Here is a 26,901-nt window from a genome sequence, read left to right as displayed (position 1 = left end):
GCTGATGATCCTTAATGGGCCATCAAGCAAGCTAGGCAGAGCTGACACCAACTTGTCTGCGATGTCGACCAGAAGCATAGCCTAAATTTGAAATACAGACAGTATAGAGCCAGTATTCATGACTTCAACTACAAAAATGATACACACATATAGACAGCATAATCATAACCAGTAAACCATAACCTCTCCATAGACCTTACACAGCAAGCTTTATACAATATTGGCCGCAAATATATAACAGTGGTTGCAACAATGATCTATACAGTTACAGATTATGTCAATAACATAGTGTGTTAGATGTGAGTTGGAGGTGGGGGGCAGGGATTGGCTTATAGGGCATCCTGGCTAAAGGGCACAAAGTGGGAAGGGGCAGGGAGGGGGCCACAAGGAGGTTGCACTGATGAGCTGCAGCGAGATGCCCCCCCAATGGGGGGGGGCAGGGTCCTTGGGTCCCTTCGGGAGCTGCTGGAGCTTAGTCATCCTGGCAGGGGGAGGTGGGATCCGAGCCGGGCGACAGCAGCAGCGGGCAGCAGGTGGGGAACATTCACCAGGAGTCCAGTGCAGAGCCCGCGGGGAGATATACACCGGCACCTGGAGGCTGCTAGCACTAGGCTGGAGGTGGGAGTGGCTCCTCTCAAGGCACCGCTCTCCGGCCTCTTGCAAAGTTAATTGGTGGCTGGTGGCACATGCGGGGAGGGGGTTCAATGTCCATCCTTCCTTCGCAGCCCTCCAGCTCTGGAGGCAGCTGCAACGGTTCAGGTAAGCGCACTAGGATGGAGGGGAAGTAGCAGCAGCTACAAATCTTCCTCCTGGCGCCCTCCACCCTGGGGTCCTGGGAACGTATCCAGGAAGGGGAGTTAAGGGGAATGGGGACATGTGAACTGGATGGAGGAAAGACTCTTCTCTCTTCCTGTAGGCTGGGGCTATGCCATGAAGAGAGGCTTCCTGAGAGGGGCAGTGAATGGTGTGCCAAGTGTGGGGGCAGTCTGAGGAGGAGGCTGTCTGTAGGGAGGGTTTGGTCGAGGCACAGACCCAGTTGGGGTTCAGAAGGGGCATTTCTTTGCCCTGCAATGGCATTTTGACCTGAATCTGCTTTGCGCCTTCGGGGAAGGCCCTGGGTTTGGGGAGCTTGTGCTGGGTAACTGGGAGCGGGAGCTCGGCTGTGTTGGTCATGAGCAAAGACCCGTTTCGCTAGACAGTGCTGGTCCTCGGCGTGGGAGTGAGGTTGTCTGCTGGTTGTGGTGGAGGAGATTTGGGGGGGAGGGTGCCTCCAGGCCTCTGACACCTCCCCCACCCCTCAAAGAATTGCTCGGGGTCACGACTGGGGTTAAGACCAGGATTGAGAGAGTTTGCTGCTAGCCAAGACTCTCCCACTGTAGCATGCTCAGGTTCGGTAGGGCTGCATGGCCTTGCCTGGGATTAGCCGCAGGTGGCTGCAATTCTAGCTCCCTTCAGACTGGCTTCTCGTCGTCCCCCCGTTTCCCCCCCTCCTTCCCCCCCACAGCTGGGGCTGGGGCTGGGGCTCTCGGGGGAATGTTGACGGGGAGGTTTGGCTTGTAATCTGCTCTTGGAATGTCGGCCAGACGGTCAAATTCTTCTCGCCTCTTGTGAAATGAGTGATGTGGGGCAGCTTGGGAGAGCAGCCTGCCATCCCTCCCCGGCTGGAGAAACCTGCCTGGTCTGCACCGCCCTGTCATGGGAACAGACGCTTTCAGCCTGAGCTGCAGCAAAGACACCAGTGCTGGGGGGGCTGTTTCCCTGCTGGCAGACCCTTGCAGCAAAGGTGTTTGGGGGGAGGAGGTTGTGTGGATGCCCAACAAGCAAGGCTCAGGGTACAGATTGCTGAAAGGAGGATGGCTGCTCTTGCTTGCTGTCCACATTCCCTTTCCTGCTGTTTCTTTGGTGGCTCTGCTCCCTTAGCAATTCTCCTGATGGGGGTCTTTCCTCTCCCCTTGACTGGAGGAAATCCGGAGTCTGTCTCACTCTGCCCTTCTCCCACCCGCCCCCCAAGCTGCGTTGCTCTGCGTTGCCTGCAAAGGTTTTGAAAGATTTCTCTCCTGTTTCTTTCCCAAACCCTGACCTTGTCTCTCAATTCCATTTTTCCTTCAGAAACCCTAATGGATACGAAGTGGGTGACGTCCGAGTTGGCGTGGACGGCTCATCCAGAGACCGGGGTAAGGCTCGGGTCCTACTCTTGGAGCCTGCACGGGGCTCTGGATTCCAGACTGAGCTGCAGGTTTTGATCCGTTCCAAACTGGGACGCTTCATGAGAGAATGGCACCCTTTGGGTTCGCTCCTGTGCCTGTTGTATGCCTTGTGAAATCACTCCCGTTCCCCAGAGCAGCTCAGAGCTCTCTTTGATGCCGACTCCTTCATTACTATGGGAGTCACAAGTGCATGGCGTTATGCAGAGAAGAGTCAAGTTCTCACAGGCTTCAGTGTGACAAGGGGAGTAGGGCCAGGAGGGACAGACCATATGGGTACTTTGGTTCGTACTGGCTGTGTGCGTGTGTTGGTGCTTTTTGGGGTAATCACATGTCTGGTTTCAGCAGTGTGGTTTGGATTAGTTTGTGTGGGGGTGGGGCCGTGTTTTTAAGCATTCCGGTCTGCCTATCCCAGTGGCTCACCTGCCAATCTCTCTCCACTGCAGTGGGAGGAAGTCAGTGGTTATGATGAGGCCATGAACCCCATCCGAACGTACCAGGTGTGCAATGTGCGGGAGGCCAATCAGAACAACTGGCTTCGTACTCAGTTCATCCAGCGCCAGGACGTCCAGCGAGTCTACGTGGAGCTGAAATTCACTGTACGGGACTGTAACAGCATCCCCAACATCCCGGGCTCCTGCAAAGAGACCTTCAATCTCTTCTATTACGAGTCGGATACAGATTCTGCCTCTGCCTCTAGCCCCTTCTGGATGGAAAACCCCTACATCAAAGTGGATACAATTGCCCCCGATGAAAGTTTCTCCAAGCTGGAGTCTGGTCGCGTGAACACCAAGGTGCGCAGCTTTGGGCCTCTCTCCAAGAATGGTTTTTACCTGGCCTTCCAGGATCTGGGCGCCTGCATGTCCCTCATCTCTGTCCGTGCTTTCTATAAGAAATGCTCCAACACCATTGCTGGCTTTGCTGTTTTTCCGGAGACCTTAACTGGGGCTGAGCCCACTTCTCTGGTCATTGCCCCAGGGACCTGCATCCCCAATGCAGTGGAAGTGTCTGTGCCCCTGAAACTGTACTGTAATGGAGATGGGGAGTGGATGGTACCAGTTGGAGCCTGTACATGCGCTGCTGGATATGAGCCTGCCATGAAAGATACCCAGTGCCAAGGTAAGCACGTTGCTAGATGGCCTGTAACATGTTCTCTTCCTCTGGAGTAAGGTATGTGTCTAAGCAGAGGATGTGGGTACTTCTCTGCTGGACCAGTTGTGAGTTCAGCGGTTTCTGTGGCCTGAGGCCTGGCACTTGCAGCGACTCCTGCTCTGTCCTGGAGATTGGAGTTTGATCTTCTGTGATTCTAGCTTAATGACCATCTGTACTTCTGGGTCTCCGCCTGGGTGCCTGATGGTGTTTGAAGCTTCAGAGCTCACACCTATGTTACCTAGTTAACATCAGCTGTAGTGCACTCGCTGGCACCCAGTGGGCTCCAGCAGCTGGGAGCTATGGCCAAGGCCTGCTGCCTCCTGGTCCTTTCCTTGGCATCAGGGCGAGCACCTCATGCCATTGAGGGGTTCCAGTTTTGCTGGAGACTCCTAGGTGATTACGGTTGGAAGACACCTCAGGAGGTTCTAGTCCAAGCTCCTGCTCAAAGCAGGACCAACCCCAACTAAATCATCCCAGCCAGGGCTTTGTCAACCTGGGCCTTAAAAACCTCTAAGGATGGAGATTCCACCACCTCCCTAGGTAACCTATTCCAGTGCTTCACGACCCTCCTAGTGAAATAGTTTTTCCTAACATCCAGTTTAGACCTCCCCTAGAACCCCTTCTGATTTCAGCTTCTGATGTCCCTATTTACAGACCTAACAGGGAAACTTGGGATCAGTGGGTTACTCAGTATGAGATCATGCCAGAACCCAGTCCCCACCCCATTCCATTTCCAAGTCTTCCTTACAGCTAGGGGGTGAGGTCCCTGTATCTCTTGGAGAGGGAGGCTAGAGAAGCGGGGCTGATGTCGGAGCCATACTGCATCTCTGGGCAGTATAATCCTTATGTTAAATTCTCATTATTATTCAGGACCCACAGCCGTTTAGGACACTCACTTCCATGTGTCTGTAAGGCAGCAGCACAGGAAATAATGTGGGTTCAACCTTAATTTGTACAGAGTAGTGCCCATGGGGCAAACTGCAGCAGTGAGGGTGTTGGGAGAGCGTCTGGCAGTGGTGGCGGCTAACTGTCACCATCAGAGCCTGCAGGGGTATCCGTATTTAGAGAGCTGGCTTCGAAGAGCCTGTACTTATAAAGATGTGATTCATTTGGTTCTCTTCTTAACCCTAAGGTCAAGAGTGAGCATGGGGAAGCTGGCTGCAGTGGTGCTCAGATTCAAACATTGATAGGGTCTCTCCTGGATTCCAAGGGGGCCTTAGCCCCCTTCCAGGAGATGGGGGACTTCTAGCAGGTGGTCTTAGAGACTAGATTGTGAGGCAGAGGCCCTGCCTGGCAATACTCAGACAATTCACACAGCAATTTGCTGAAGCTAAGACTTTACCCAACTTGTGTCTGTGCCTTTGTTTCTCTGACCAGAGAAAAGGCAATAGAGCTTTGAAGGAGCAGTGCTCTGCAGCAGTGACTTACCTGAACAGCCAGGGAGATCCTAGAGTCATAGTGAGCCAACGAGTAATGTTTCTGAGGGATGAGGCTTCTAGTAATGCTTTCAGCTTGCCTTCTAGAGCAGGAGGGAACAACTCAGCAGATAAATTGGGTCAACATGAGTAGTTTTCATGGAGACTGAAGCAAACTTCTTTTTTGCCAAATGAGGTTCCCTGTCCCCCAATCCGTGAATCTGAGTCAGAATAGTACCTGTCTACTCCAGTGCATCAGGGCTTCCAACTTTGTGTTCAGTGATCATTACACTGGGGAAGAGGATGCATCTTTCATTCCCTATCTCCTTCTTTCAACAAAAGTTGATCAAGAAGTGATCTCAGTTCTGTTATCCTTGTCCATGGCAACCCCTTTGTTCTTGCCCAGACCTCTTTCCTCGTCAATAAGGAAAGTTCCTTAGACTTAAAAATCTCCATGTGATGCACCAGTTGCTGGGTTTTAAAAGAATTGTATTTCTCTGGGAAAATTGTGTTGTGCTTGTGGAATAGGAGATCTTTTTTGCTAAATGTTCACGTGTCCACAAACGAAAGCAGCTTAAGGATTCAGCGAACCTAGAGAAGTCACTCCATTTTCTTGTCCCTTTATCAGTCATTTTAGAGTTCTTCTGTTAGTGAGTTAAGGATTGTCCTGGGAAACAACCAAAATGTAATTGGCAGTTATCTCTGCCTTCCACGCACTTGTGCAAGGGAGGGGGTCTTCTATCATCCTCTGGAAAATAGTCGAAGGTTTCGTGCATGTGTGCGCCCATTTGCATGCAAACCTGACCTGTCTAAGATGGAGGTTATAGTGATCTGGACCTTGTTAGTTCATTCCACTACTCTCCGCCTCCCTTTCTAGTCATAAAATGGGGATGTTATTTATTGCAGAGCACACAGGGGTCCTAATCACATTTGTGGCCCCCGCTGTGCTGAGCACTATTCAGACAGAGGTAGAAATGGTATTTGCCCCAGAGAGTTTTAATGGTCAGTATTACTTTCCATCCTTTGTAAAACGCATTGTGATGTCTGGGTGAAAAGTGCCTACAAGGGCCAGGAATCATTTTAATGGTGGGGGGGAACCCCCATTAATGAGGGGGAGTTACTGCTGAGATGGGGGAAACCTGCCGTAAATCCATCCCACTGCAGACTTTCTATAGCTTTTTTGAAGAGATCCTCAGCTCCGTTATCTCCAAGCAGCGCAGTGTTAGACTTCCGCTTCAGAGCGGTTAGATGTAGCTCGTATCCTGCTCCCTCAGGGGTTAAGGGCTCATTCCGCCAGGCGGAAGGCAGCGTCTTCGACGTGCTTTGTACAATACGTTTCCATGGCATTGATTCGTCGTCTTGTTCTCAGGCGCATTGTCTTTATTTCATTAGCACACCGCTCTTTCGGGGCAGTTGCCCTGCTCGCTGCTCTCCCAGAATGGGGATTTCCAGAAGCAGCCGCCTCTGGAGGCAGAAAGGTTGCTGACCCCTAGCTGTGGTTCTTGGATTACATTGCCTCTGCGGCTCCACCAACCCCACCCAGCTTCTCTGGACTCCTTTGGGTCACTGAATGAGGAGGAACATTGCGGGGGTCGGGGAGGATTTGCTGCCTTTTCTATATTGGGGCTCAAATGCTGAGTTCCTGAAAGGGATGCGCCATCTTCTCTTGCACCCCCAAATGGTTTCTAATTTCCAGAGGTCCCAGACCAGCTGCACTGTGAGCATGTGAGCCCGGGTTAACTGACGTGGGCTCATGCTGCTGGGCTAAACCTAGCAGTATGGATGCTTGGGCTGCTATTTTTAGCCTGAGCTAGCTTGACCCGGGCTCTGAGACTTGCTGCTCCAGGTGGTGGTGGTGGTGGTGGTTTTTTTTTGCAGTGTAGACATGCCCTCATTGCATTGCATCAGCAAACTGCTACGTCACCTTTCGTTTGTTTATTGCGTCTCTTTCTTTAAAAACAGACAATTCCTACTTTGGATGGGACAATGTTAGGGTGAAATCACCCACTGGAGTTTTTTCCTCCAGATGCCGGTCATGTCAGACCAGAGGCAGCGCTAGGCATAAATAGACTAAATAATTGCTTAGGCCCCTGAGCAGCTCAAGGGGGCTCCTATTAATTATTACTGTGTCGAAGGAGCAACGCAGAATGTATGGTATCTTTGCTTCTGACATCTCCCCCTCCCACCCTCAAAAAAAAAAAACTCTTGTAGGGGACAGTTTATCCAGATTCCTTCATGCCTGGTGTCCATCACATCAGATTGATGGGATCTCTAGAAATGTCTGAAGTCTCATTGACAACACACCCCTTCCCCATGTCTTTCAACGTTCCTACTCACATGATCATCTGAGACAAGATTGGAGGCAATATTTTCAAAGTAATCCACTTCCTGGAAAGCAGCCCAGCTTCCCTGATTTCTGTGCATATAAAATCAGGGTCATCATGTTACAGGAACAATGGGCTTTGTGTACATTTCCTTCTCTTCTGTTAGAATAGAGAGATGTGATTGCGTAGTTCAATAATATGTGACTATCTAATCGGTTAAATGCTGAAAGAGAGCGCACCCAGAGCATGCGTGCGATGCTGTTCTCACTCCTGAATTTATTCCTCAACCAGTTCTCTTCCAAACTCAGCAAAGCACATGTTCCTTCAAAGCCTGTGTACTAAATTTGAGCTTTTTCAAGGGATGCCATTGGGTCAAATTGGGGCCAAAGTCTGGACTTTGTAGAAGCAAACTTTTTTGCAACCAATGACTAATAGAAATGTTACCGTGACTTTTTTTAAAACTGCCTACTAATCATATTATATGCCAATTGTGTTCATCTCCACGTTGCAACACTGGGTTACTGCATGAAAACCAGGAAGTGAAACTAATTATTTAGCAAAAAGAACAGGAGTACTTGTGGCACCTTAGAGACTAAACAAATGTATTTCAGCATAAGCTTTCGTGGGATGCATCTGAAAAAGTGAGCTGTAGCCCACAAAAGCTTATGCTGAAATACATTTGTTTAGTCTCTAAGGTGCCACAAGTACTCCTGTTCTTTTTGCGGATACAGAATAACATGGCTGCTACTCTGAAACCTGTACTTATTTAGATAATTAAAAGAAGAGGTGACCGATTCCCAAAAAAGAAAGCTAGAATTTTAAAAATCTGTTACTTGCAACAGTTAAGGAAATCTGACTCCGAAATAGTATTTCTGACCCATCAGTGCCCTTTAAATTCATATTATTGTGATTTGAGTAATAAAAAAAAGTAAATTCTCCTTTTTAGAGTTGGTTTTGTGCTTTATTTGGGCATCATTCAAATACCCAAAGGCTTTTTCAAGTTTACTCCAACCTGTGTGTGCCCCCACCCCCACCCCCACGCACCACTTTTGGACTGAACCGGCATGAGACAGTTCAGCCCAAAGGGTACTTTTTCTTGAAATGAAGTGCCTTGAAAATAGAGGCTTAAAATGAGCATTGTCTCCTGAACCGCAGCTGGAACGTTGCTGCCGTGATGCTAATCCATCACTTATGGAAGAGTAATGTGAGTGAACGGCGCAGGTTCATGAAGCCCAGATTGTCCCAGGCAAACGTGATTGCTGCCTTTAACAAAATGACAGGGTTGCTGGACAAAGGGATGTGATAGGTTTAATTTATCTAGACTCGTGAGGCTTTTGCTTTAGTCCTGCAGGGAAAGGACTAGAGAAACTGGAAAGAAGTTGTCTGGGTTAGAATACTGGAGTGTGGATCAAAAACTGTCTCAGCCCTTAAACAGTATAATTCAAGGCTATTATCTGCCCCTAAGAAGGAGCTATGGCACAGCAGAGTCCTACAGGAGTTGGTGCTGGGGCGGAGAGTAACAACTTGACTAATGATCTGGACAGTGAAGTACATTGTACCAGGCAGTTTTGAATTTTCATGCTGTTGGGACAATCCTCCCTCATCCCTGCAGAGGGAGGGAACCTCGGAATATCGAGTTCAATGTGTATCGGGAGGAGTGTGGTGGGGTTCCCTTCTCCTTGCCCACATCCAGTGCAGTAATCGCAGGCCCTGTACCTGGTGACTCATGGTGTGTGATGTTGGGATGATTTATTTTGGTGTGCTTATGCTCCCTCCCTTTTCCCTTATTCACAGGGGTGGGGCTTTGTTTTTGAAAGAGAAGCTTTCTGCAACCAGACCACCTGGTACTGTCATTCTCTCTGACTCCAGAGGCTAAGCAAGATTGGGCTGAGTCAATACTTGGATGGGAGAGATCTCTACCGAAAACCCCAGGTGCTGGAGGAAGTGGTGTTTTGGCAGGTGGCCCTTTGAGCTGGTGCTGCCCATGATGCAAGAGGTGCTGTGTCACTGGAGGAGTAGTTGACTTGCAGGCCAGATGCGAAACCGAAATCCTACCTTCTTGTGGTGTCATCCTGTGGCAGCAGCATCCCTGCAGTCCTGGTGAAAATCCAGAGTGAGGAACTACTTTCTGCCAGCCTGTCCCCTTCCCCTGGTCCTAGTAGCTTGATTTTTATTATTATTTATTATTATTTTTAGACCAGGATTCTGCTTCGCTTCCTCTCCTGCGTCCAGTTGTGCTGTGATTGTTAAATGGCTGCCACGTTCCCCCTAGAGGTGGCTGCATCTTGGTTCTGACAGACGTGATCTGTGTGTCAGGAGTCTTCTGGGGATTCTTCAGCCTGAAAAGCACTTACAGAAATGTCAGCTCCTGTCGGGAGGGTCAGGTGATGCTGGCTCTTTAGCCCAAGCTGTAAGGACTCACGCTTCCATCTTTGGAGAGCTCTGGTTCAGTCCCGGGGTCTTGGCCCATACTGTGGCTGTCACATGCAGTTTCTCACAGAGAAAGGATGGTTCGGTGGTTAGGGCGCTACCTGGGGACATGGGAGACCTGAGTTCACGTCCCTGCTCTGCCACAGATTTTGTGTTTTCTTGTGTGAAATTACGTAGCCTCACTGTGCCTCCATTCCCGCCTCAGTACACTGGGGATAATAGCCATGCCCTGGCTTGTGGGTGCTAAGAGGATAAATACAATAGAGAGAATGGATCCTACAGTGAGGGAGCCATGTAATAAGTAGCTTGGATAGGGGAAGCAAGAACCCCAGAAGGGTGAGTCCGATTCTCTTTCCGCCAGCTCTTTTCCAGACTCCGGAGGACGTAGAGTAAAGCAAAACAGTTGTACTCCCATATCTGGGTGAAGAGGCTCTGGAGATCGTATCTGGATGGGAGAGTGACTCTGCCAGAGCCTGCACTTCTCTGTTCCTCCCCGGGACTGCTGGCTTGAAACTCGTCGAGGTGGTGATGCGATGAGTCAGATCGGTTACTAATTGTCTCACACTCAAGTGCCTTTCATCCCAAAGTACTTAATAAGCAAAATAAATAAGTGATGACAATGCATTTACTGCTGTCTAACCAAGGGCTCTGCTACTGCATTTTCAGCTTGGAAAAGAGACCACTAAAGAGGGGATATGATAGAGGTCAATAAAATCATGACTGGTGTGGAGAAAGTAAATAAGGAAGTGTTCTCATGTTATGAGAAGGAGTAGATAACTAGGGGGCACCAAATAAAAGGCAATAGGCAGCAGGTTTAAAACAAACAAAGGAAGTATTTCTTCCACAGGTTGACTGTGCATTGTGTGAACTCCTTGCCAGAGGATGTTTTGAAGGCCAAGACTATCACAGGATTCAAAAAAGAATTAGATAAATTCATGGAGGATAGGTCCATCAATGGCTGTTAGCCAGGATGGGCAGGGATGGTGTCCCTAGCCTCTGTTTGCCGGGAGCTGGGAATGCGCAACAGGGGATGGATCACTTAATGATTCCCTGCTCTGTTCATTCCCTCTGGGGCACCTGGTATTTGCCACTGTCGGTAGACAGGATACTGGGCTAGATGGACCTTTGGACTGACCCAATATGACCATTCTTATGCATTGGACATTAAAAAAAGAGGGAATGGGGCTTGGAAGGAAGTACGTTCTTCCACCGTAAGTACAGACCTAGGACAGTGGGTGCTGGTACAAACCAGATACAAAAATCACTTTTCTCTTGGCTGAAATACAGCTGCTTCTGGGCTAACAGGCCCACAGTAACGCTGCACACAGTTTAGGACAGGAAGCAAAGAAGGCCATGTCCCCTCGAGTACGCAGGAGGCTGTCGGGAGGCAGGGTACTGTCCAACTTGGGATCTAGCCAGAACTTCTCAGTTTCATCGCCTCAGTAAAGCTGTACTTGCAGCATCAGGGTTTCCTGCCTTGTGCAAACTAAGGGAGTTGTCTCTGTTTGGATTTTCTGTGTCCCCGATGGACTCAGGCTTCTCTTGCCAGCTGTTTCAGCCTAACATGTCCAAGGGGCTTCAGTCATTCCTCATCCCTTCATAGCCTTAAATCTGAATTTGTATCTACCGGTTTGTAACCGTACGGGATGTAAGCCTGGCTGTCTAACACAGAGGCATCTTTGGGTGTCAGCAGTCTCCGTTTTTTACTTAAGCGTGGTTTTGCAGTGGCCATGGAATTGGCTTGGTGAGTGCGATCCACATACCCTCCCTCTGCACTTTCCATCAAGAGAAAGTGTACATGGGAGACACCATCCCCATTCGTGGCTAGTGGTGGTCCTGGATTTTCATCTGAACCCATCCACCTACCAGTATCTTCTGATTTGTAGGGCAAAGCCAGGGGGAACAGTCTCTAAATGGTAAACTCTTCATCTACCAGGCTGTTGGGGGACCCAAAGACCTGGTGACTTCAGCTCAGAAAGTAACACAACAGAGCGCTGTAATCGGTGTGATATGAGCTAGCTGGAACCTCCGTGTCTAAAGGACTTGGAGCCCAGTCAGATGAAGGGATAGCAGCTTCTGCAGCCTGCCTGCTTAATGTCTCTGTAAGAGTGTGAACCAGCCTCCTGGTAGACTTAAAAGCATTTGCTTTGCTGAGTCTAGATTGGATTTCCAAATCAGAGTAATGCATAAGGCTCTTAATCAGTAGCACTAGACTTTTTCCTGAGAGTTTCTGCTGCTTAATTGTCTCTTAGGGTGGGGAACTGCAAAGACAGTGCAGTGAAGGAGAAAGAAAGGTTGCGCACTCGCTAGTAAGTATTATTTTTGTAGATCCGCACTGACCTGCCCTCTTTCCCTCTGCATTCGAGTCTTCAGTGGTGTTTCCGTGAGAGGGAGAGGAACTAAGCAGTGGCTAGGCATTGGTCTGACATACCCTGGTGTTCTAGCCCCTAACAGCTTTTCTGCTTTGCATGGTGATGCGTGTGGCAGAGCATTCAGGGTCTCCAGGGAGGGTCTGTAGAGGCAATACACTTGGAGAATCATTGCAGTAAGTAGCTTTCCTTCCAGGGACATAACTACTGGCTGAGGTCATGACTACGCTACAAACTTTGGTCAACGCAGGTTACATCAGCATAAAACTACTGCACTTAGTATATCGCTTGGGCGTGAGCATGCTCACCAGAAATGCTTGTGCTAGTGCACCAGGCAGTGCACCACGAGGAGGTATCACAGCATGTTACTTGCCGTGGTCCAGGACTCTGCCTTTTGGGAAGATTTGGCAATGCGTAGTGGGGCAGAAATGTGACTGGGAGCAAAGGCTCAAGGTCCCATCATGCAACTTTCTCCATCCTGTAATGCCATCCATATCCCATAATTTTTGTGCCTTTTATTAAAATCCCATAAAGCCGCATGGTGCTCCTCGCTGTCCACCGCTTCTGACAGAAACATGGAGTCTGCATAGCTCTGCATTGCTTTCATGAGCATTGCAAACACAGGGTGCACAATCCTCTAGTATTTGCAGAGTTGTACGAAGAACCACAGCAGCGGGGGACAAGATGATTCTGTGGAGGACAGTCTGCTGGGGGTCATAGTGAACCACAAGCGAAATATGAGTCAACACTGTAACACTGTTGCAAAAAAACCGAACTTCATTATGGAACGTATTAGCAGGAGTGTTGTAAGCAAGACACGAGAAGTAATTCTTCCGTTCTACTCTGCGCTGATTAGGCCTTGACTAGAGTGTTGTGTCCAGTTCTGTGTGCCACATTTCAGGAAAGATGTGGACAAATTGGAGAAAGTCCAGAGAAGAGAAACAAAAATGATTAAAGATCTAGAAAACATGACCTATGAGGGAAGATTGAAAAAATTGGGTTTGTTTAGTCTGGAGAAGAGAAGACTGAGAGGAGACATAAGTTTTCAAGTACATAAAAGGTTGCTACAAGGAGAAGGGAGAAGAATTGGTGGTCTTAACCTCTGAAGATAGGTCCAGAAGCAATAGGCTTAAATTGCAGCGAGGGAGGTTTAGGTTGGACATTAGGGAAAACTTCCTAACTGTCAGGGTTGTTAAGCACTGGAATAAGTTTCCTAGGAAGGTTGTAGAATCTCCATCACTGGAGATTTTTAAGAGCAGGTTGAACAAACACCTCTCAGGGATGGTCTAGATAATACTTTGTCCTACCATGAGTGCAGGGGACTGGACTAGATGACCTCTTGAGGTCCCTTTCAATCCTGTGCTTCACGGAGCAGCGGCAGGTGGTGGAACGCTGTCTCTGGGCCTGAGAAACGAGCGTTGACTGATGAAATTACATCGTAATTCAGGTTTGAGATGACAAGAACTTTTGGATGCAGAACTTTCAGATGAGCAAGGTCACATTCCTGGAAATGTGTGCCAAGCTCGCCCCAGCCTTCCAGCACTGGGAAACCAGAATGAGAGCTGCACTGACAGTGGAGCAGCGAGTGGTGATCATGCTGTGGAAGCTTGGAATGCCGGATTGCTACTGCTCAGTGGGAAATCATTAGGGTGACCAGATATCCCGATTTTATAGAGACAGTCCCGATTTCTGGATCTTTTTCTTGTATAGGATCCTATTACCCCTCACCCTCTGTCCTGATTTTTCACATTTGCTGTCTGGTCACCCTAGAAATAATTTTGGAGCTGGAAAATCCACCCTGGGGGCTGTTGCCATGCAAGTGTGCAGGGCCATTGTCTTTGGCTATGCAGAGCTGTGACTCTTGGCAATGTGCAGGACATAGTGAATGGATTTGCAGGAGTCTGGTTCCCAAATTGCAGTGAAGTGATAGATAACATGCATCTCTTTCTATTAACACCAACCCACTTGCCACAGAGTACATCCAACAGAAAGGGCTACTTTTCTCTGGTTATGCAAATGTTAGTGGATCACGAGGGATGCTTCCCTGACATCAGCATTGATGATGTTGAAATGACACCTTGTTGGCACCAAAGAAAGAGGCAACTGCCAGCTCAGCCAGTACAGAGTGACAGTTGAATGTGCTTTTGGTAGATTGAAGGGACATGGGCGCTGTTTACTCACAAGATTGGACCTCCATTGAGAAAAATATCCGTATGATTATAGCTGCCTGCTGTGTCCTGCTTAATATCTGGGAAGCAAAGGGAGGAAAGTTGGCTCTGGGGTGGAGGTGGAGCAGCTGTGTGCTGAGTGGGAACAGCCAGGCACAAGGGCTGTTGGAAGAGCTCAATAAGGAGCTATGTGGTGAGGGAGGCCTTGAAAGAGCACTTTAACAGTCAGCCGCAGTAATGGGGTGTGATGGATTGTGCCGTACTTGGCCCTGGAGCTTTGGGGACTGTTAGGAATTGGATGTGCATCTGTAAATTTCACCCTGGCCGTTAATGTACCTCTTAGTCTTGTGGTGCTTGCTGTATATTTACAGTTATTACCGTTGTTAGGCCCTGATCCTGTGAGTTCTGTCGCCTTGTACAATAACCAGTCGTGGGCACTTTCAGTAGCGCTAGGCATTCGGCAGCATATATTGTGAAGTAACAAAGATGACTTGTACATGAAAAACAGTGGGGGGCGGGGAACGGACCCCATATGCAATTAAAAAACAGTACAACAAACACTTCTGTTCTGCTAGTTTATTTCAGAGCCTAACAAAGGGAAGGAACATTCATGTCCATTTCAGTGCATTGTGGGTACACGTGCACTGACTTGCAAGGGCCACAGTTGCTGTAGGTGAAGCTGGGGTTGTCCTTACTGTCCCTGGCTTGGAATGGTACGAGGGGTGCAGCCCCTGATGCCATTGGAGTATTGGTTGGTGTAGGGAGTTCTCCATGGAAAACTCCATTTTATCTGCGAGCCTGTAATTGTTGGCCCGGTAGGTCTACAAGACTCTGCAGCATTTGTGAGGCACAAAGTAGGGTGATTTGAAGAACAGTAGAGGGAGACAGTGGCTCTGGATCTGAATCTCTGCGCTCATGAGACCCCACTATGGCATCAAGAGCCAATGGTTGTGGTGCTGGGCCATCTTTCTTCGGCAGCAGCAATGAAGAGGACAGTGCAATATGGCGTGAAATTGGGAAAGAAGTTGGCATTTGTTCCCAGGTGTCTGCTTTGTGCTGATGACTGCTGAAAGAAATTAGTGTCTGTAGGAAATCTGGAGGATTGGACGGGCAAATGTATAAAAACAAGCCATTGTGTGATTATGAAATGCCCCACGCCCTGTGTGCAAGGCTGCAGTTCCCAGCTGGAAAACTTCCCGCTGTGGGTGGTAGGAAATGCCTCGTAAACAGAAACCACTTTTGCCTTCCCAGAGATGGAGCAGTTCAGTCTTCTCATCTTGTGGATGATGAGTTGTAGCAGGCCTAGAGCAGGAGGCTCCTCTGCTGAGATGGAGCTGCCGGAGATGAACAGTGATACCTGAAGGCAGTTTGACACCTCGGGCTGGGTGGGGGAAGGAGGTATGTCCTGAGCGTGCCTTCTGTGGAATAAGGAGGGCTCTCTGGCTAGAAAGGGGCAGGAGAGGTGGAGAGGGTATCTCTGAGCTCCTGGGAAGCCTATGGCTATTGAGGGACACAGTTGTGTCTCAATGATGGGTGACTGACATGATCTGCAATGCCAGCGCACAGCATGGGGCTGTCTGCCAACATTTTGGGCTGTAACTATGAATTTCCAACATTTCAATGGGCTGAGGTCTAACTTATTTTGTGGCCTTGTGTGTGCCTTTGATACTTGGTAACTCAGGAAGGGTCCTGGAGATAGACCTGCCTTCTCATGGAACAGGGTCAGCGGTACCACAGGGGTGAATGAGATGGCTCGAGACCTGGGTTCGTTTCATGGCACTTGGGGGTCAAGTACTGTTAGTTTTTTCACAGAGCTCTTGTTAGAGTTAAACGCTCCATTGTTCAAACCAGGCCTGGGCTCCAGGCCTTTTGCTCAGCAAGGGGCTGTGGTGAGAATCAGGAGAGTTTTCAGATGTGAGCAGCCCAGCAGAGGCAGCCATTTAGCAAAGCAGCTAGTAGAAAGGCTTATCCTTACTTGACAAAAGACTTTAAACTGGCTGGGGAATGACACTGTCGCGGGGACTGAAAACTGGCAGGGCTGGGGAGGGGCCACTGGAGTTGATGCCGAGTCCTGTCTGAACAGCTCAGTCCCTCTGGAAGAGGGGTGACCATCATGTCAAACAGGCAGCGGGCGCTGAACTGAGGCAGGGTGAGGAAAACCAGCGGGAGCAGAGAATTAATGACATGGCCACTGAAGTGTCCGGGGCTGTCCTGGGGAAAGAAGACTGAGAGTCATGCTGGACAAATGGAACAGCTGGAACAAATGGAGTGTCATAATTTTGAGATGCAGACTGACCGGGGAAGGAGGCCTTTGGAAAGCAGCAAAGGCTGGGAGGGCAGCCCCGGGGGGCACAGCTGCAAGGGACGTGCCTGGCATTGGGGCTGCGCATGCAGCGGCTTCGGGACACAGCGCAAGAGGGGGGCAGGGATCCTGGTTGGTCCTGCTCAGGTGAGACTGTGCCTAGAACTGTGTTCGCTTCTGGGCACTGTTATGCCATGCAGGGCTTCGGGGACAGTCAGCAGAACAGAGCGAAGAGCTGGAAGGAAAAATTGAAAATGCAGCTAGGCAAAGCACTGCCGAATGCCTGGGTGTTTAAAGGGGCTAAGTGCCAAGGAGGAGGAGGCGGTTCAGCTCAGTACAAGGGGCTAAAACTAGGGCTAATGGGAAGACACTGAGAGGGGAAGCTTGGGTTGGCGAGATATATCCATCTGCAACATGGATTCTTAAGGCTGGGACAGGAGAAAGCAATGGCAGACACGCTCTAGGGGCCAGTCGTACCCTGACCCAGGAGATGGACTAGAGGGCACCCTAGATGTCTCTGCCATCTTTGACTTCCAGTGTAGGATTGTTCCCCTATGCCCCTCTTGGGGGGCTCTTTCCGGTTGAGATTTACTCCACTTCCCTGGAAAGCCAGTAACTCCTGGTTTGGTGATCTTCCTCCTTGGTGTTTCATAGGTGTCGATGTTTGTAGGAAGGTGCCCTCCATCCATGCCTGGAGGCATCTTCAGCCCAGGGTGCTACTCTAAGCCCAGAAAAACTCAGCTGAGCTGGGCTAGTGACAATCACTTGTCTGCCTCAGCCAGCAAGCCCCTTGCATCCAGCTCAGGTGCCCTTGGCATGTTTCCCATCACAAACCAGTTCCTGGAGAGCTGGCCATGCTGAGCGCTGGATTAGAAGACTGTGCTCGGAATCCCTGGGCCCAGAGCGCAGCAACGGGCAGAAGTCACCAGGGTTGGGCTGGGGTTGCCGAGAGGGTGGGCAGTGTTGGAGAGGGATCTGTTGGTAACTCTGTGCTAGGGCTTGGATTGGTTTCTGCAGTGAACATCGGGGGTTAGAGGGCTGACGAGGAAAGTTCTGGGCTTCTTCCCAGCAGTCAGTCCAGTCCCTTGAGTCAGCGCTCCGTTCGGAAGGAAGCTGAGGTGAATCGCTCTTTTCCTAGTACCTCCTGCTGAGGCCGACATCTGGCATCCTGGCCTTTTGGGCTCTGGAGAAGATCACTGGGAAAGATTTACAGCCTCGATTGCTGTAACTCTGAATCCCACTGCTGCTCCGAGTGACCTTCCCAGGCTGAGGGGGCATCTTCGTATTGTCCTGTCAGGGCAGGTGGGCTGGGTCTTTCCAGGGTCTCCCCAGCAGCTCCTGGGTTTCTGCAGCTTTTCCCACACCGTCTGTGCGGGGCTAGTGACCCAGGCCGGGGAGGTCTGTCCAAGAGCATTAGTAACAATGTTTATTTTTCCCTTCTCTCCCCTCCGTGCAGCCTGTGGTCTTGGGACCTTCAAGTCGAAGCAAGGGGAAGGGCTCTGCTCACCCTGCCCTCCCAACAGCCGGACGAGCTCTGGGGCAGCGACGCTCTGCACCTGTCGGACCAGCTACTTCCGGGCAGACGCAGACTCTGCAGACAGTGCTTGCACCAGTAAGTCTGTCCCCGTCTAGCGGATGTCTTGGATCTCCCAGTCACTCAGACCCTGACAGTGGGGGACAGGATCAGGGTCCCAGTCTGCAGCAGTGCGCGCCGCTGGTTTGAGTTCTCCTCTGCTGGAGGAGTGGGGTGTCCTGGATAACCGTCTCACTGGAAAGGACAAACAGCCACAACGAGAGGCAGTGAATCCAGCCCTGAGGGCTGTGGGTCCATTGGGCCACTTCCCCCACAAACCGGGGTGTGGGCTGGGACTGGGGGGCTCCTCTGGGCACTCTCCGCTCTGACATGAGTGTCTCATCCGCAGGCATCCCATCCTCTCCTCTCAACGTCATCTCCAACGTGAACGAGACGTCGCTGGCGCTAGAGTGGAGCGAGCCCCAGGACTCGGGGGGCCGGGACGACCTGCTGTACAACGTCATCTGCAAGAAGTGCACCGTGGAGCGCCGGGTCTGCACACGCTGCGACGACAACGTGGAGTTCGTGCCTCGCCAGCTCGGCCTGACAGAACGCCACATCTACATCAGCAACCTGATGGCGCACACCCAGTACACCTTCGAGATCCAGGCTGTGAACGGCGTGTCCAACAAGAGTCCCCACTCCCCGCAGTTCGCCTCTGTCAACATCACCACCAACCAGGCAGGTCAGTACAGACAGCTGCAGGCTTGAGCCGCTGCTGCCTGGGGAGAGGGTGCATCTCTGCTCTGCTCCTGTAATATCCCAAGTAACCAAAGCAGGGTTTCCTGCTGAAAGTCTCTCTGAGGCCACTGTCCTTTGTTCGCTCCCTTTGTGCAGCGTTGCTGGCTCTAAGCTCCTGCGCCTAATCCCTGGGTGACTATTTCTCTCTCTTTTTAAATCAATGTCCCTGGAGAAAACGAGGTCAGAACTCCTGCAAACAAAGATGGGCGGCTGACTTCTAATTCTGGCTTCAGAGACTCCCGGCTTGCAGGGGCAGATAGGCTTTCTCCCTTGTGGGCCTGGCTAAGGTCAGAACCCTCCCAAGCCTTCAGAGCGTGCTGTGCACTCTCTGCTTTCCCTCTCCACCTTCCCCTGCATTGGGCTCTGCTCCAATGCACTGGAAACCTGCTGCTGCCACTTACTGAGCAGAATTCATGGGCCTCCTCAATGAGGCAGAGGAGGGCACCCTGGAGAGCAGGAGGAGTGTGACGGAGTCACAGGCAGGTAGGTGGAAGGGATCTTGGTCTCGTCAGCAGTTGGTGGGATCTTTGTCCCGTTGATTTGGCCTCAGCCTCAGAAGACAGATGTGGGTTGGGGGACGTTGTAGGTGATGGGGGGTTCCAGGGGATGAATTAAGTGACTGATGACTTTTTCCCCCAGCACAGGGCTGCGAATGCTGCGGCTTAACCTGACCCATCCCTTCCCTCTGTTTTGCAGCCCCCTCGGCCGTTCCCAGAATTCAGCTGCATGGCAGTACTGGCAGCAGCATGATGCTGTCATGGACGCCCCCGGAGAGACCCAATGGAATCATCCTGGACTATGAAATCAAGTACTTTGAGAAGGTAAGGCAGAGCCCCGCGCCATGCTACCTGCGGGACGCGCACAGGCAGGTAACAGTGTTAGAGGTTGCCCCGGTGCAGGGAGTAGGATGGCACTTGGGATTGTGATAACCACTGTAAGTGACCCCGATCTTCCTGCCCCACAGCAGGGCCAGAGTGATGGCATCGCGAACACTGTCACCAGCCAGCAGAACACAGTGCGGCTGGATGGGCTGGCGGCAAACTCCCTGTATGTAGTGCAGGTTCGGGCCCGCACTGTGGCTGGCTATGGCCAGTACAGCCTCCCCGTGGAGTTCCAGACACCTGCAGAAGACGGTATGTGCTGGGACTGGGACCCCTCCCTCCTCCCATCCCACACTCCGGCTCAGCCCCTTGTTCTGATCAGCCTCCCGTGTCTCCCGCAGGCTCCAGCGGGAAGAGCTTCCAGGAGTTGCCCCTGATCGTGGGTTCAGCCACCGCAGGCCTGGTCTTTATCATCGCTGTGGTGGTGATTGCTATTGTCTGCTTCAGGTACCGGCTCTGGGGCTGGGGAAGAAGGAAAGGGGGTGAGCCCCAGGCTAGGAGTCCCACAGGGCCTCGTCCCTGCTGTAGTGTTTGGAGTTTCCCTCCTGTGTTTTAAGGCAAATACCCATCTGCATGCTGCGTTCTGGAGCGTAGTGTCCGCATGGGGTCCTAGCAGAGCAGTTCCCGCTGCACTAGAATAACCATCGCTCCAGGCCTGTCCTGCTCCATTGTCCTCTGCATGTGGTGCTAGAGGGGTGTTAAGCCAGCAGGGGAGGATGGCCTGTCGGGGAACATCAGCCGAGCAAGGAGCCCCTTCCAAACCTCAATGCTCCCACCTGGCCTCCCTGGGCAGCAGGTCTGCAAATGGAGCGTGGCAGTGAGCGTTCCTCCCCACGGCTTTGCTCTTGAGTTAGAGGCCATCAGATGCAAACTAGGTTTTATGCAACTAGCAGCCCACTCCCAATCTGAGCCAGCTTTCAACCTACCTCTACCACCGCAGCCCTCATTGGGCCTTCAGGTGGAGCCGGCTTCATGACCCGCCCTGTGCACCTGTGAGATCTCGCCCTGCCCACTGCAAACCTTGCAAGGCCTCTGAGCCCGTGTGAATCAGGGCAGCTGAGCCCAGAGCCAAATGTCCCCTCCAGCAGTTCATGCCCATGTCCTGCTTCTAGGCTGAGGGTGACGGTACAGGGAGAAGGCAGGGGGAAAGGTGCTGACCTGACACTGTGTAGTGCCGGAGCGATGCATCTGCTCTCTGCCGGCTTGCAGACTTACCTGTGGCCCCTCGGCACCCAGCAGACATGGACTGTCCTGAAATGGCTCTTGTCTCCTTTGGGCAGGAAGCAGCGGAGCAGTACGGATTCGGAGTACACGGAGAAGCTGCAGCAATACAGTGAGTATGATTCCAGGCCCTAATGCATGCTGCAACAATATGGGAGTGTGACCCGGCCCTTGCACCCCCCAGGTATGTGCAGGGCAGTGAGACTGGGATGATTTCCTTTGTCGTGGGGGCTTTGTGTCTGGTGCCGGGGTTCCTGGCCTGGCCCCCAGGACATCCTATAACGCTGTAGGTCAGGGTGACGGGTGTTGCTGGTGCTGTGCCCTCACACTGGGCCTGACTTGCTCTGCTTTCGCAGTCACTCCTGGAATGAAGGTTTACATCGACCCCTTCACCTACGAGGACCCCAATGAGGCCGTCCGGGAGTTTGCCAAAGAGATCGACATCTCCTGTGTCAAGATCGAGGAGGTGATTGGAGCAGGCAAGTCATCTAACCGGGTGCGGCTCATGTGGCGGGACTGCCGGTGGCTTCTCTCTGTCTGTAACCCCTCTGCTGTTCTTCTCCTGCAGGGGAGTTCGGGGAGGTCTGCCGGGGCCGCCTGAAGCTGCCAGGCCGGCGGGAGATCTTTGTGGCCATCAAGACCCTGAAAGTGGGTTACACGGAGCGGCAGCGGCGGGACTTCCTGAGCGAGGCCAGCATCATGGGGCAATTTGACCATCCCAACATCATCCACCTGGAGGGCGTGGTGACCAAGAGTCGGCCTGTCATGATCGTCACGGAGTTCATGGAGAACTGTGCCCTGGACTCCTTCCTCCGGGTGAGGCACTGTCTCGGGCCAGGCCTGCTGTGCTGCGGGGCAGGCTGTGCCACAGGAGTGTGGGAGGACAGGAGGCTGGGATGGAATCGCTTCCCTTCCTCTCTCCCTCTGGCCGGGCAGGCCTCTGCTCTGCACTCTCGCTCCCGCCACATTCGGCTCAGACATGCATTTGCTTCCCTACGTTTCACACTGATGATCCAGGGTTGGGGATGGGGAGGAGGGGCCCTATTGGAGGAGCCCGGTGTGGGAGAGGTGGGTAGCACCGTACTGAGGAGAGTAGTAGTGTGTTAGGGATGGATGGACGGACGGTGTTAGAGGTTCATTCCAGAGGGAGGCCAGAACCCCTCCCCAAGACCCTTGCTTTGGAACTAAGGACTCACCTTCGAGACCCCTCTGACCACTCCCCTCTGTCTGCTGGCAGCTGAATGATGGGCAGTTCACAGTGATCCAGCTGGTAGGGATGCTGCGTGGCATCGCGGCTGGCATGAAGTACCTGGCAGAGATGAACTACGTGCACCGGGACCTGGCCGCCCGCAACATCCTCGTCAACAGCAACCTGGTGTGCAAGGTGTCGGACTTCGGGCTCTCGCGCTTCTTGGAGGACGACGCCGCGGACCCCACCTACACCAGCTCGCTGGTATGTGAGATTCTCGTCGGCCCTCTCTGCCCTGCTGCGGAGGGCAGGGGCTGCGGGGGAGCCCTGAGGTAGGCACTAAATAATGGAATTAAGCGGCTCTCCCCACAGGGTGGTAAGATCCCGATCCGGTGGACGGCTCCGGAAGCCATCGCCTACCGCAAGTTCACCTCGGCCAGTGACGTGTGGAGTTACGGGATAGTCATGTGGGAGGTGATGTCCTATGGGGAGCGGCCTTACTGGGACATGTCCAACCAGGACGTAAGTACGACCCTTGAAGGGGGCCGGGCTGTGGCAGCGCCAAGGGGCCTGGCCGCCTTGCTGACTCGCGGCCGCTCTGAGCGCATGTGCCTGTGTGTCTTGGCAGGTGATTAACGCTGTGGAGCAGGATTACCGCCTGCCACCGCCCATGGACTGCCCCACGGCGCTGCACCAGCTCATGCTGGACTGCTGGGTGCGTGACCGCAACCTACGGCCCAAGTTTGCACAGATAGTGAATACGCTGGACAAGCTCATCCGGAACGCTGCCAGCCTGAAGGTCATCGCCAGCGTCCAGTCAGGGTCAGTGCCCTCCCCTCCCTTCCCTGCTCGGATGCAGACTCTGCCAGGCCTCTTGTCCCTTGCAGTGGAGAGAATGCTAGGGATTCTGCCTTGCATGGGCTAGAGCCAGGAATTGGCTGAGCTAGAACCTAGGGGGCTGGAAGCAGGGATCCAGGTGGAGACAGCACAGGGGGGTACCCCATGATCTTCCAGTGCCAGGCAGAGGCCTGTACCTACCCCAGCCCAACAGCACCCTGTGTCGTCGTCGCCCCCACAGCATTAACTCTGGGCTCGCTCTTGTCCTCACAGCATGTCTCAGCCACTCCTGGACCGCACTGTCCCGGATTACACCACCTTCACCACCGTGGGCGACTGGCTCGACGCCATCAAAATGGGACGGTACAAGGAGAGCTTTGTCAATGCTGGATTTGAATCCTTCGACCTGGTGGCACAGATAACAGCAGAGTGAGTGGGGCCGAAGGGGCTGGGAGCTGGGCCTGGGAGGAAGAGCACTCAGCAGCTCTGATGGCAGATGCCTCCTGCCCAAGAACAATGAAGTGTGCACGAGTTTCCCCCCTTGGGCTGGGACAGCTCTGTGATCAGTGTCCAGCACCTCTGCCAAACATTTGAGCCCCACGAGCCGGAGTCAGTCGACCTAGGCTCTGCGTCTCGTTGCACTGTAGATGTACCCCAAGTGGCCATGAGAAGTAGACACAGATAAGTGCATGGCTAGGGGTGGAGGGGATTCATACAAAGCCAGGGGCAGGTGCAGGCCCTGACTAGATTGTTGTTGTTGTTGTGTCTGGCCAGGAGGCCAAGAGGCATTAAAGGATTTCTGTTGCCGTGTTCTGGGCCCCTCTAAACACAGTTGGGGAATATCTGTCTGCTCCATCAGCCACTCGTTAATGCTGCAGCAGAAATGCCTCTGCACAGGGTTCTCCAAGGAGTGTGTAGACTTGTTACGAGCGCTGCCTCCTCTTGTCCTTTCAGAGACCTGCTCAGGATAGGGGTGACACTCGCAGGACATCAAAAGAAGATCCTGAGCAGTATTCAGGACATGAGGCTGCAAATGAACCAGACACTCCCAGTTCAGGTTTGACCACAGGAAATTCTGGGACTGGAATGGACTGAGAGAATCTGTCAATAAGATTCTGGTTTGCGGTGCAGCCCGGCTTCCTGTTTTTCTCCTTTGCGTGGAGCTTCTCGGCCACTGACAGTCACATGGGATGGGATGCGCCTCCCTGAATCCAAGGCACTTGGGCCGAGAGGGAGACCAGCCTTGTGTTTGTGTTTCGACCAGAGCCAGCAACGCAGTCTTCATATTGAAGACAGATTATCGGATGAAGACTTCACACCCTCTTCCTGCCCCATCGCCACTGCTCGCAGTGCCGTGGGTTCAGGAGTTGTTCCGCTTCTTGGATTTCCTTAACCCCAAAGTCACAAATGTTCTCCTCCTGCTACGCGCCTTTTGGAGACGCTGCAGGCACTTTCCCAAGCTCGTGGTCTAGAGAAGAGAGGGGGTTGTGGGGATACAAGCATACACAGCAGCTGCACGACCGTGAAGGGCATGGAGCAGGGTCTGGCCTGGCCTTCTCCTGTGCAGCCCCAGACAATCATGTCCCCCTGCTGCCCCCATACAGGGATCTGCACTGGAATGTGTCGGAAGGGAGGGTATCGGTCCGTTTGGCTCTGGATGCCGGAATCTGAACCCAGTGAGATTACTATGCAGGGAGTTGGATACACCAACTCCAGATCTCTCGTCCCTCTTTGTTTTATGGCCGAATCTGGACTGTGGAGAAAGGCCATCAGCGCGAGTTTGCACAGGGACCAGGGGAGCAAAGGCAGCCTTGCTCCTGCTCAGCCAGAGTTTGGAGAGGCGTCAGGGAGGCCAGGCCGAGCTGACTGAAGAGCCTGACTTCTCCCCAGTCTCATGTTTTATGCAGAAGGAGCGGGTCTTGTCAGAGCACGGCCATCTCTGCAGAGCCTCCCCTGACGCACGCTGTGATTGCTGCCAAAAGACTCTCACTTCTGCTTCTTTGACTCTTCCCAGCCCCTCGGCTCTTCCTAGCAAGCGGGAGAGTCCCAGCGCGAGCGTGTGTGCGTGCATGTGTGTGCGTGTGTGCTGGCCGGCTGGGTGAGGGCACGGGCAGAATAAAGGCAATAAGAATTTTACTTGAGTTTCCTTCGCTCGCTTAGTCTCTGCCGCTGTACAGAACCCAAGAGACATGGAGCACAAGCCCATTTTTTCCTTTGTGCAGGTGTAGGACACCTCTCCCACTCCTGGAGCACAGGGCATGGTCCTTCCCTGCCCCCATGCTCCGGCCCCTGGCTGTATATATCACAGGGAGCTGGCAGAAGCGCTGGCTTCACTAGTATCACCCCCTTCCCTGCCAATCAGGTGTAGCTGTCCTGCCACCCAGTGCCATGATGGTCATACAGGGTCTTAGCCACTTCCTCAGCTGTGTCCACAAACCCACCAGCTCCCCCCCCCCCCCGCCCTTCCTCCCTGCACTGCTTACTGGGGAGCCTTGCCCTGTCGGAGTCCCTAAGGGCATGGAGAAGGCTACTGTCCCCTGGCCGCAGAGGGAGTGAGGGCTAGCAGGAGGTGAGGGTTTGGAGTCACACAGGCTTGGCCACGAAGAGCTATATGTAGGGCACTATATGGTGCTGGTTTCTAACCCTCTCAGCCTGAACCGAACTGTGCAAAAACAAACCTAGAGCCCAAGCCAGGTACGACCAGGCAAGCGGGTGCAGCCAGCAGGCTGGGAGCAGAGCCTCTGTTGCCGGTGCCAGGAGCTCTGCCTGGGCCCAACCCCAAATTGGAGAAACCGCCCAGGCTGGCTGGACTTGTCTGACTTTCCTGGCTCCTGAGCCAGGCCCCATTCTATCCCGTCTATTGGCCACTCTTGCTGATAGCCCTTCTAGACAAACAAATCCCCTGGGCTCCCCCAGGGAGAGAGCTGTTAGAGACCATCTTCTCTCTTCCACCCACCTTCGCTCTTTGCTGGAGAACTTCAGTCCTCCAGCATCCCAGCATTCCCTTGGGACTACTTAGCCCAACATGAGGAGACAACAACTCGGGTGGAGTGCAGCAACTAGCTACGCCCGTGACTCAGTTATAAAATTTATGCCTGATCCTCAGCCACCTCTAGGCTTGGAAGGATTAGATGTTTATCGGCTGTGAACATCGATTTCACCACATACACGCAGACCAGTGAAATAAATATTTCCATGGGTGGTAATGGCAATTTACAGATAGGCAATAGGAAAATGCTGCTTGAGAACTCATTGGAGTTTGATTTAAGGGTATTTATGCCCTGTATTTTGACATGTGATGTTGACACACACTCCCATTCTCTCCCAGCTGTGAATACTTAAATTGATAAATTGGAAAAAAGTTTCAAAAGAAATCTGGATATTATCAGTCGAAGTGATGACCAAATACAAATTGAAATCTGCCCAGCCTGGCCACCTCCCACGTGGGACAGCTGCCAAGATGGCTGCTAGAGAAACACGGTGACTTCAAACAGTGGGAAGTGAAGCCGTTCAAGGCAAACGCCCTTCCCCGAGAGCTCCCTGGCATGCTGAGCCAGAGCCAGCTACTTCTGCCCAAACACCATAGAAGGCTTGGAGTTGGATGGCTCTTCAGGGGTTTTCTCTGCCCGTCATGGGGAGTCCTGTCTCTATACCTCTCCACTCTGCTCTCCTACCAGCCAGAACTTGGCAAACCCAAAGCTCATTTTGCCCAGCATTGGGTGCCGCTGGCTGCTGGTCCATACCTCTTGCTGGGAGTGCCTGGGCGGACGTTCATTCTGGGGCGGGGATGTCTGTCACATCATAACCTTGGCCTCTCTATTGCCTCTCTGCACTGTGGTGCTGCTGACTTGACGATCCCTGCACCATCCTTGGGAGAGGAGTGTCCCCCATAGCCTTCGGAAGCTCCAGGGCTGGCATCAACACATGCTGCGTGCCAAAAGTTTGATGGAAATCTAGGTTTTCCTTGCTGCAGTTCAAGCCCATTTCTGCCTGGTGGGTCTGTGGAGCCTAGTGAGTATGACTGGACTTGCTCCTTGATGTAGATGGTTCTCCCACCAGTCTGAATCTCCTGCCTTTTCTCTTAGGTCTTCTTCA

General features: G+C 52.3%; 1 protein-coding gene across 1 annotated transcript; it reads left to right on the top strand.

Annotated features, from left to right (window-relative positions):
- The first annotated feature begins 2,113 nt into the window (after nucleotides 1–2,113).
- On the top strand, nucleotides 2,114–24,253 carry EPHB3 (EPH receptor B3). The gene is made up of 15 exons (XM_032803886.2): nucleotides 2,114–2,174; nucleotides 2,651–3,323; nucleotides 17,821–17,976; nucleotides 18,287–18,622; nucleotides 19,375–19,499; nucleotides 19,643–19,811; nucleotides 19,901–20,006; nucleotides 20,840–20,892; nucleotides 21,137–21,259; nucleotides 21,349–21,596; nucleotides 22,018–22,233; nucleotides 22,342–22,491; nucleotides 22,598–22,791; nucleotides 23,080–23,235; nucleotides 23,761–24,253. Exons 1-15 carry the CDS (start codon nucleotides 2,118–2,120, stop codon nucleotides 23,867–23,869), a joined length of 2,871 nt encoding a protein of 956 aa, XP_032659777.1. The 5' UTR covers nucleotides 2,114–2,117; the 3' UTR covers nucleotides 23,870–24,253.
- The last annotated feature ends 2,648 nt before the right edge of the window (nucleotides 24,254–26,901 follow it).

This window comes from Chelonoidis abingdonii, chromosome 8, assembly GCF_003597395.2.
Source record: "Chelonoidis abingdonii isolate Lonesome George chromosome 8, CheloAbing_2.0, whole genome shotgun sequence".
Taxonomy (NCBI): domain Eukaryota; kingdom Metazoa; phylum Chordata; order Testudines; family Testudinidae; genus Chelonoidis; species Chelonoidis abingdonii.
This window is presented reverse-complemented; position numbering and strand designations above follow the sequence as displayed.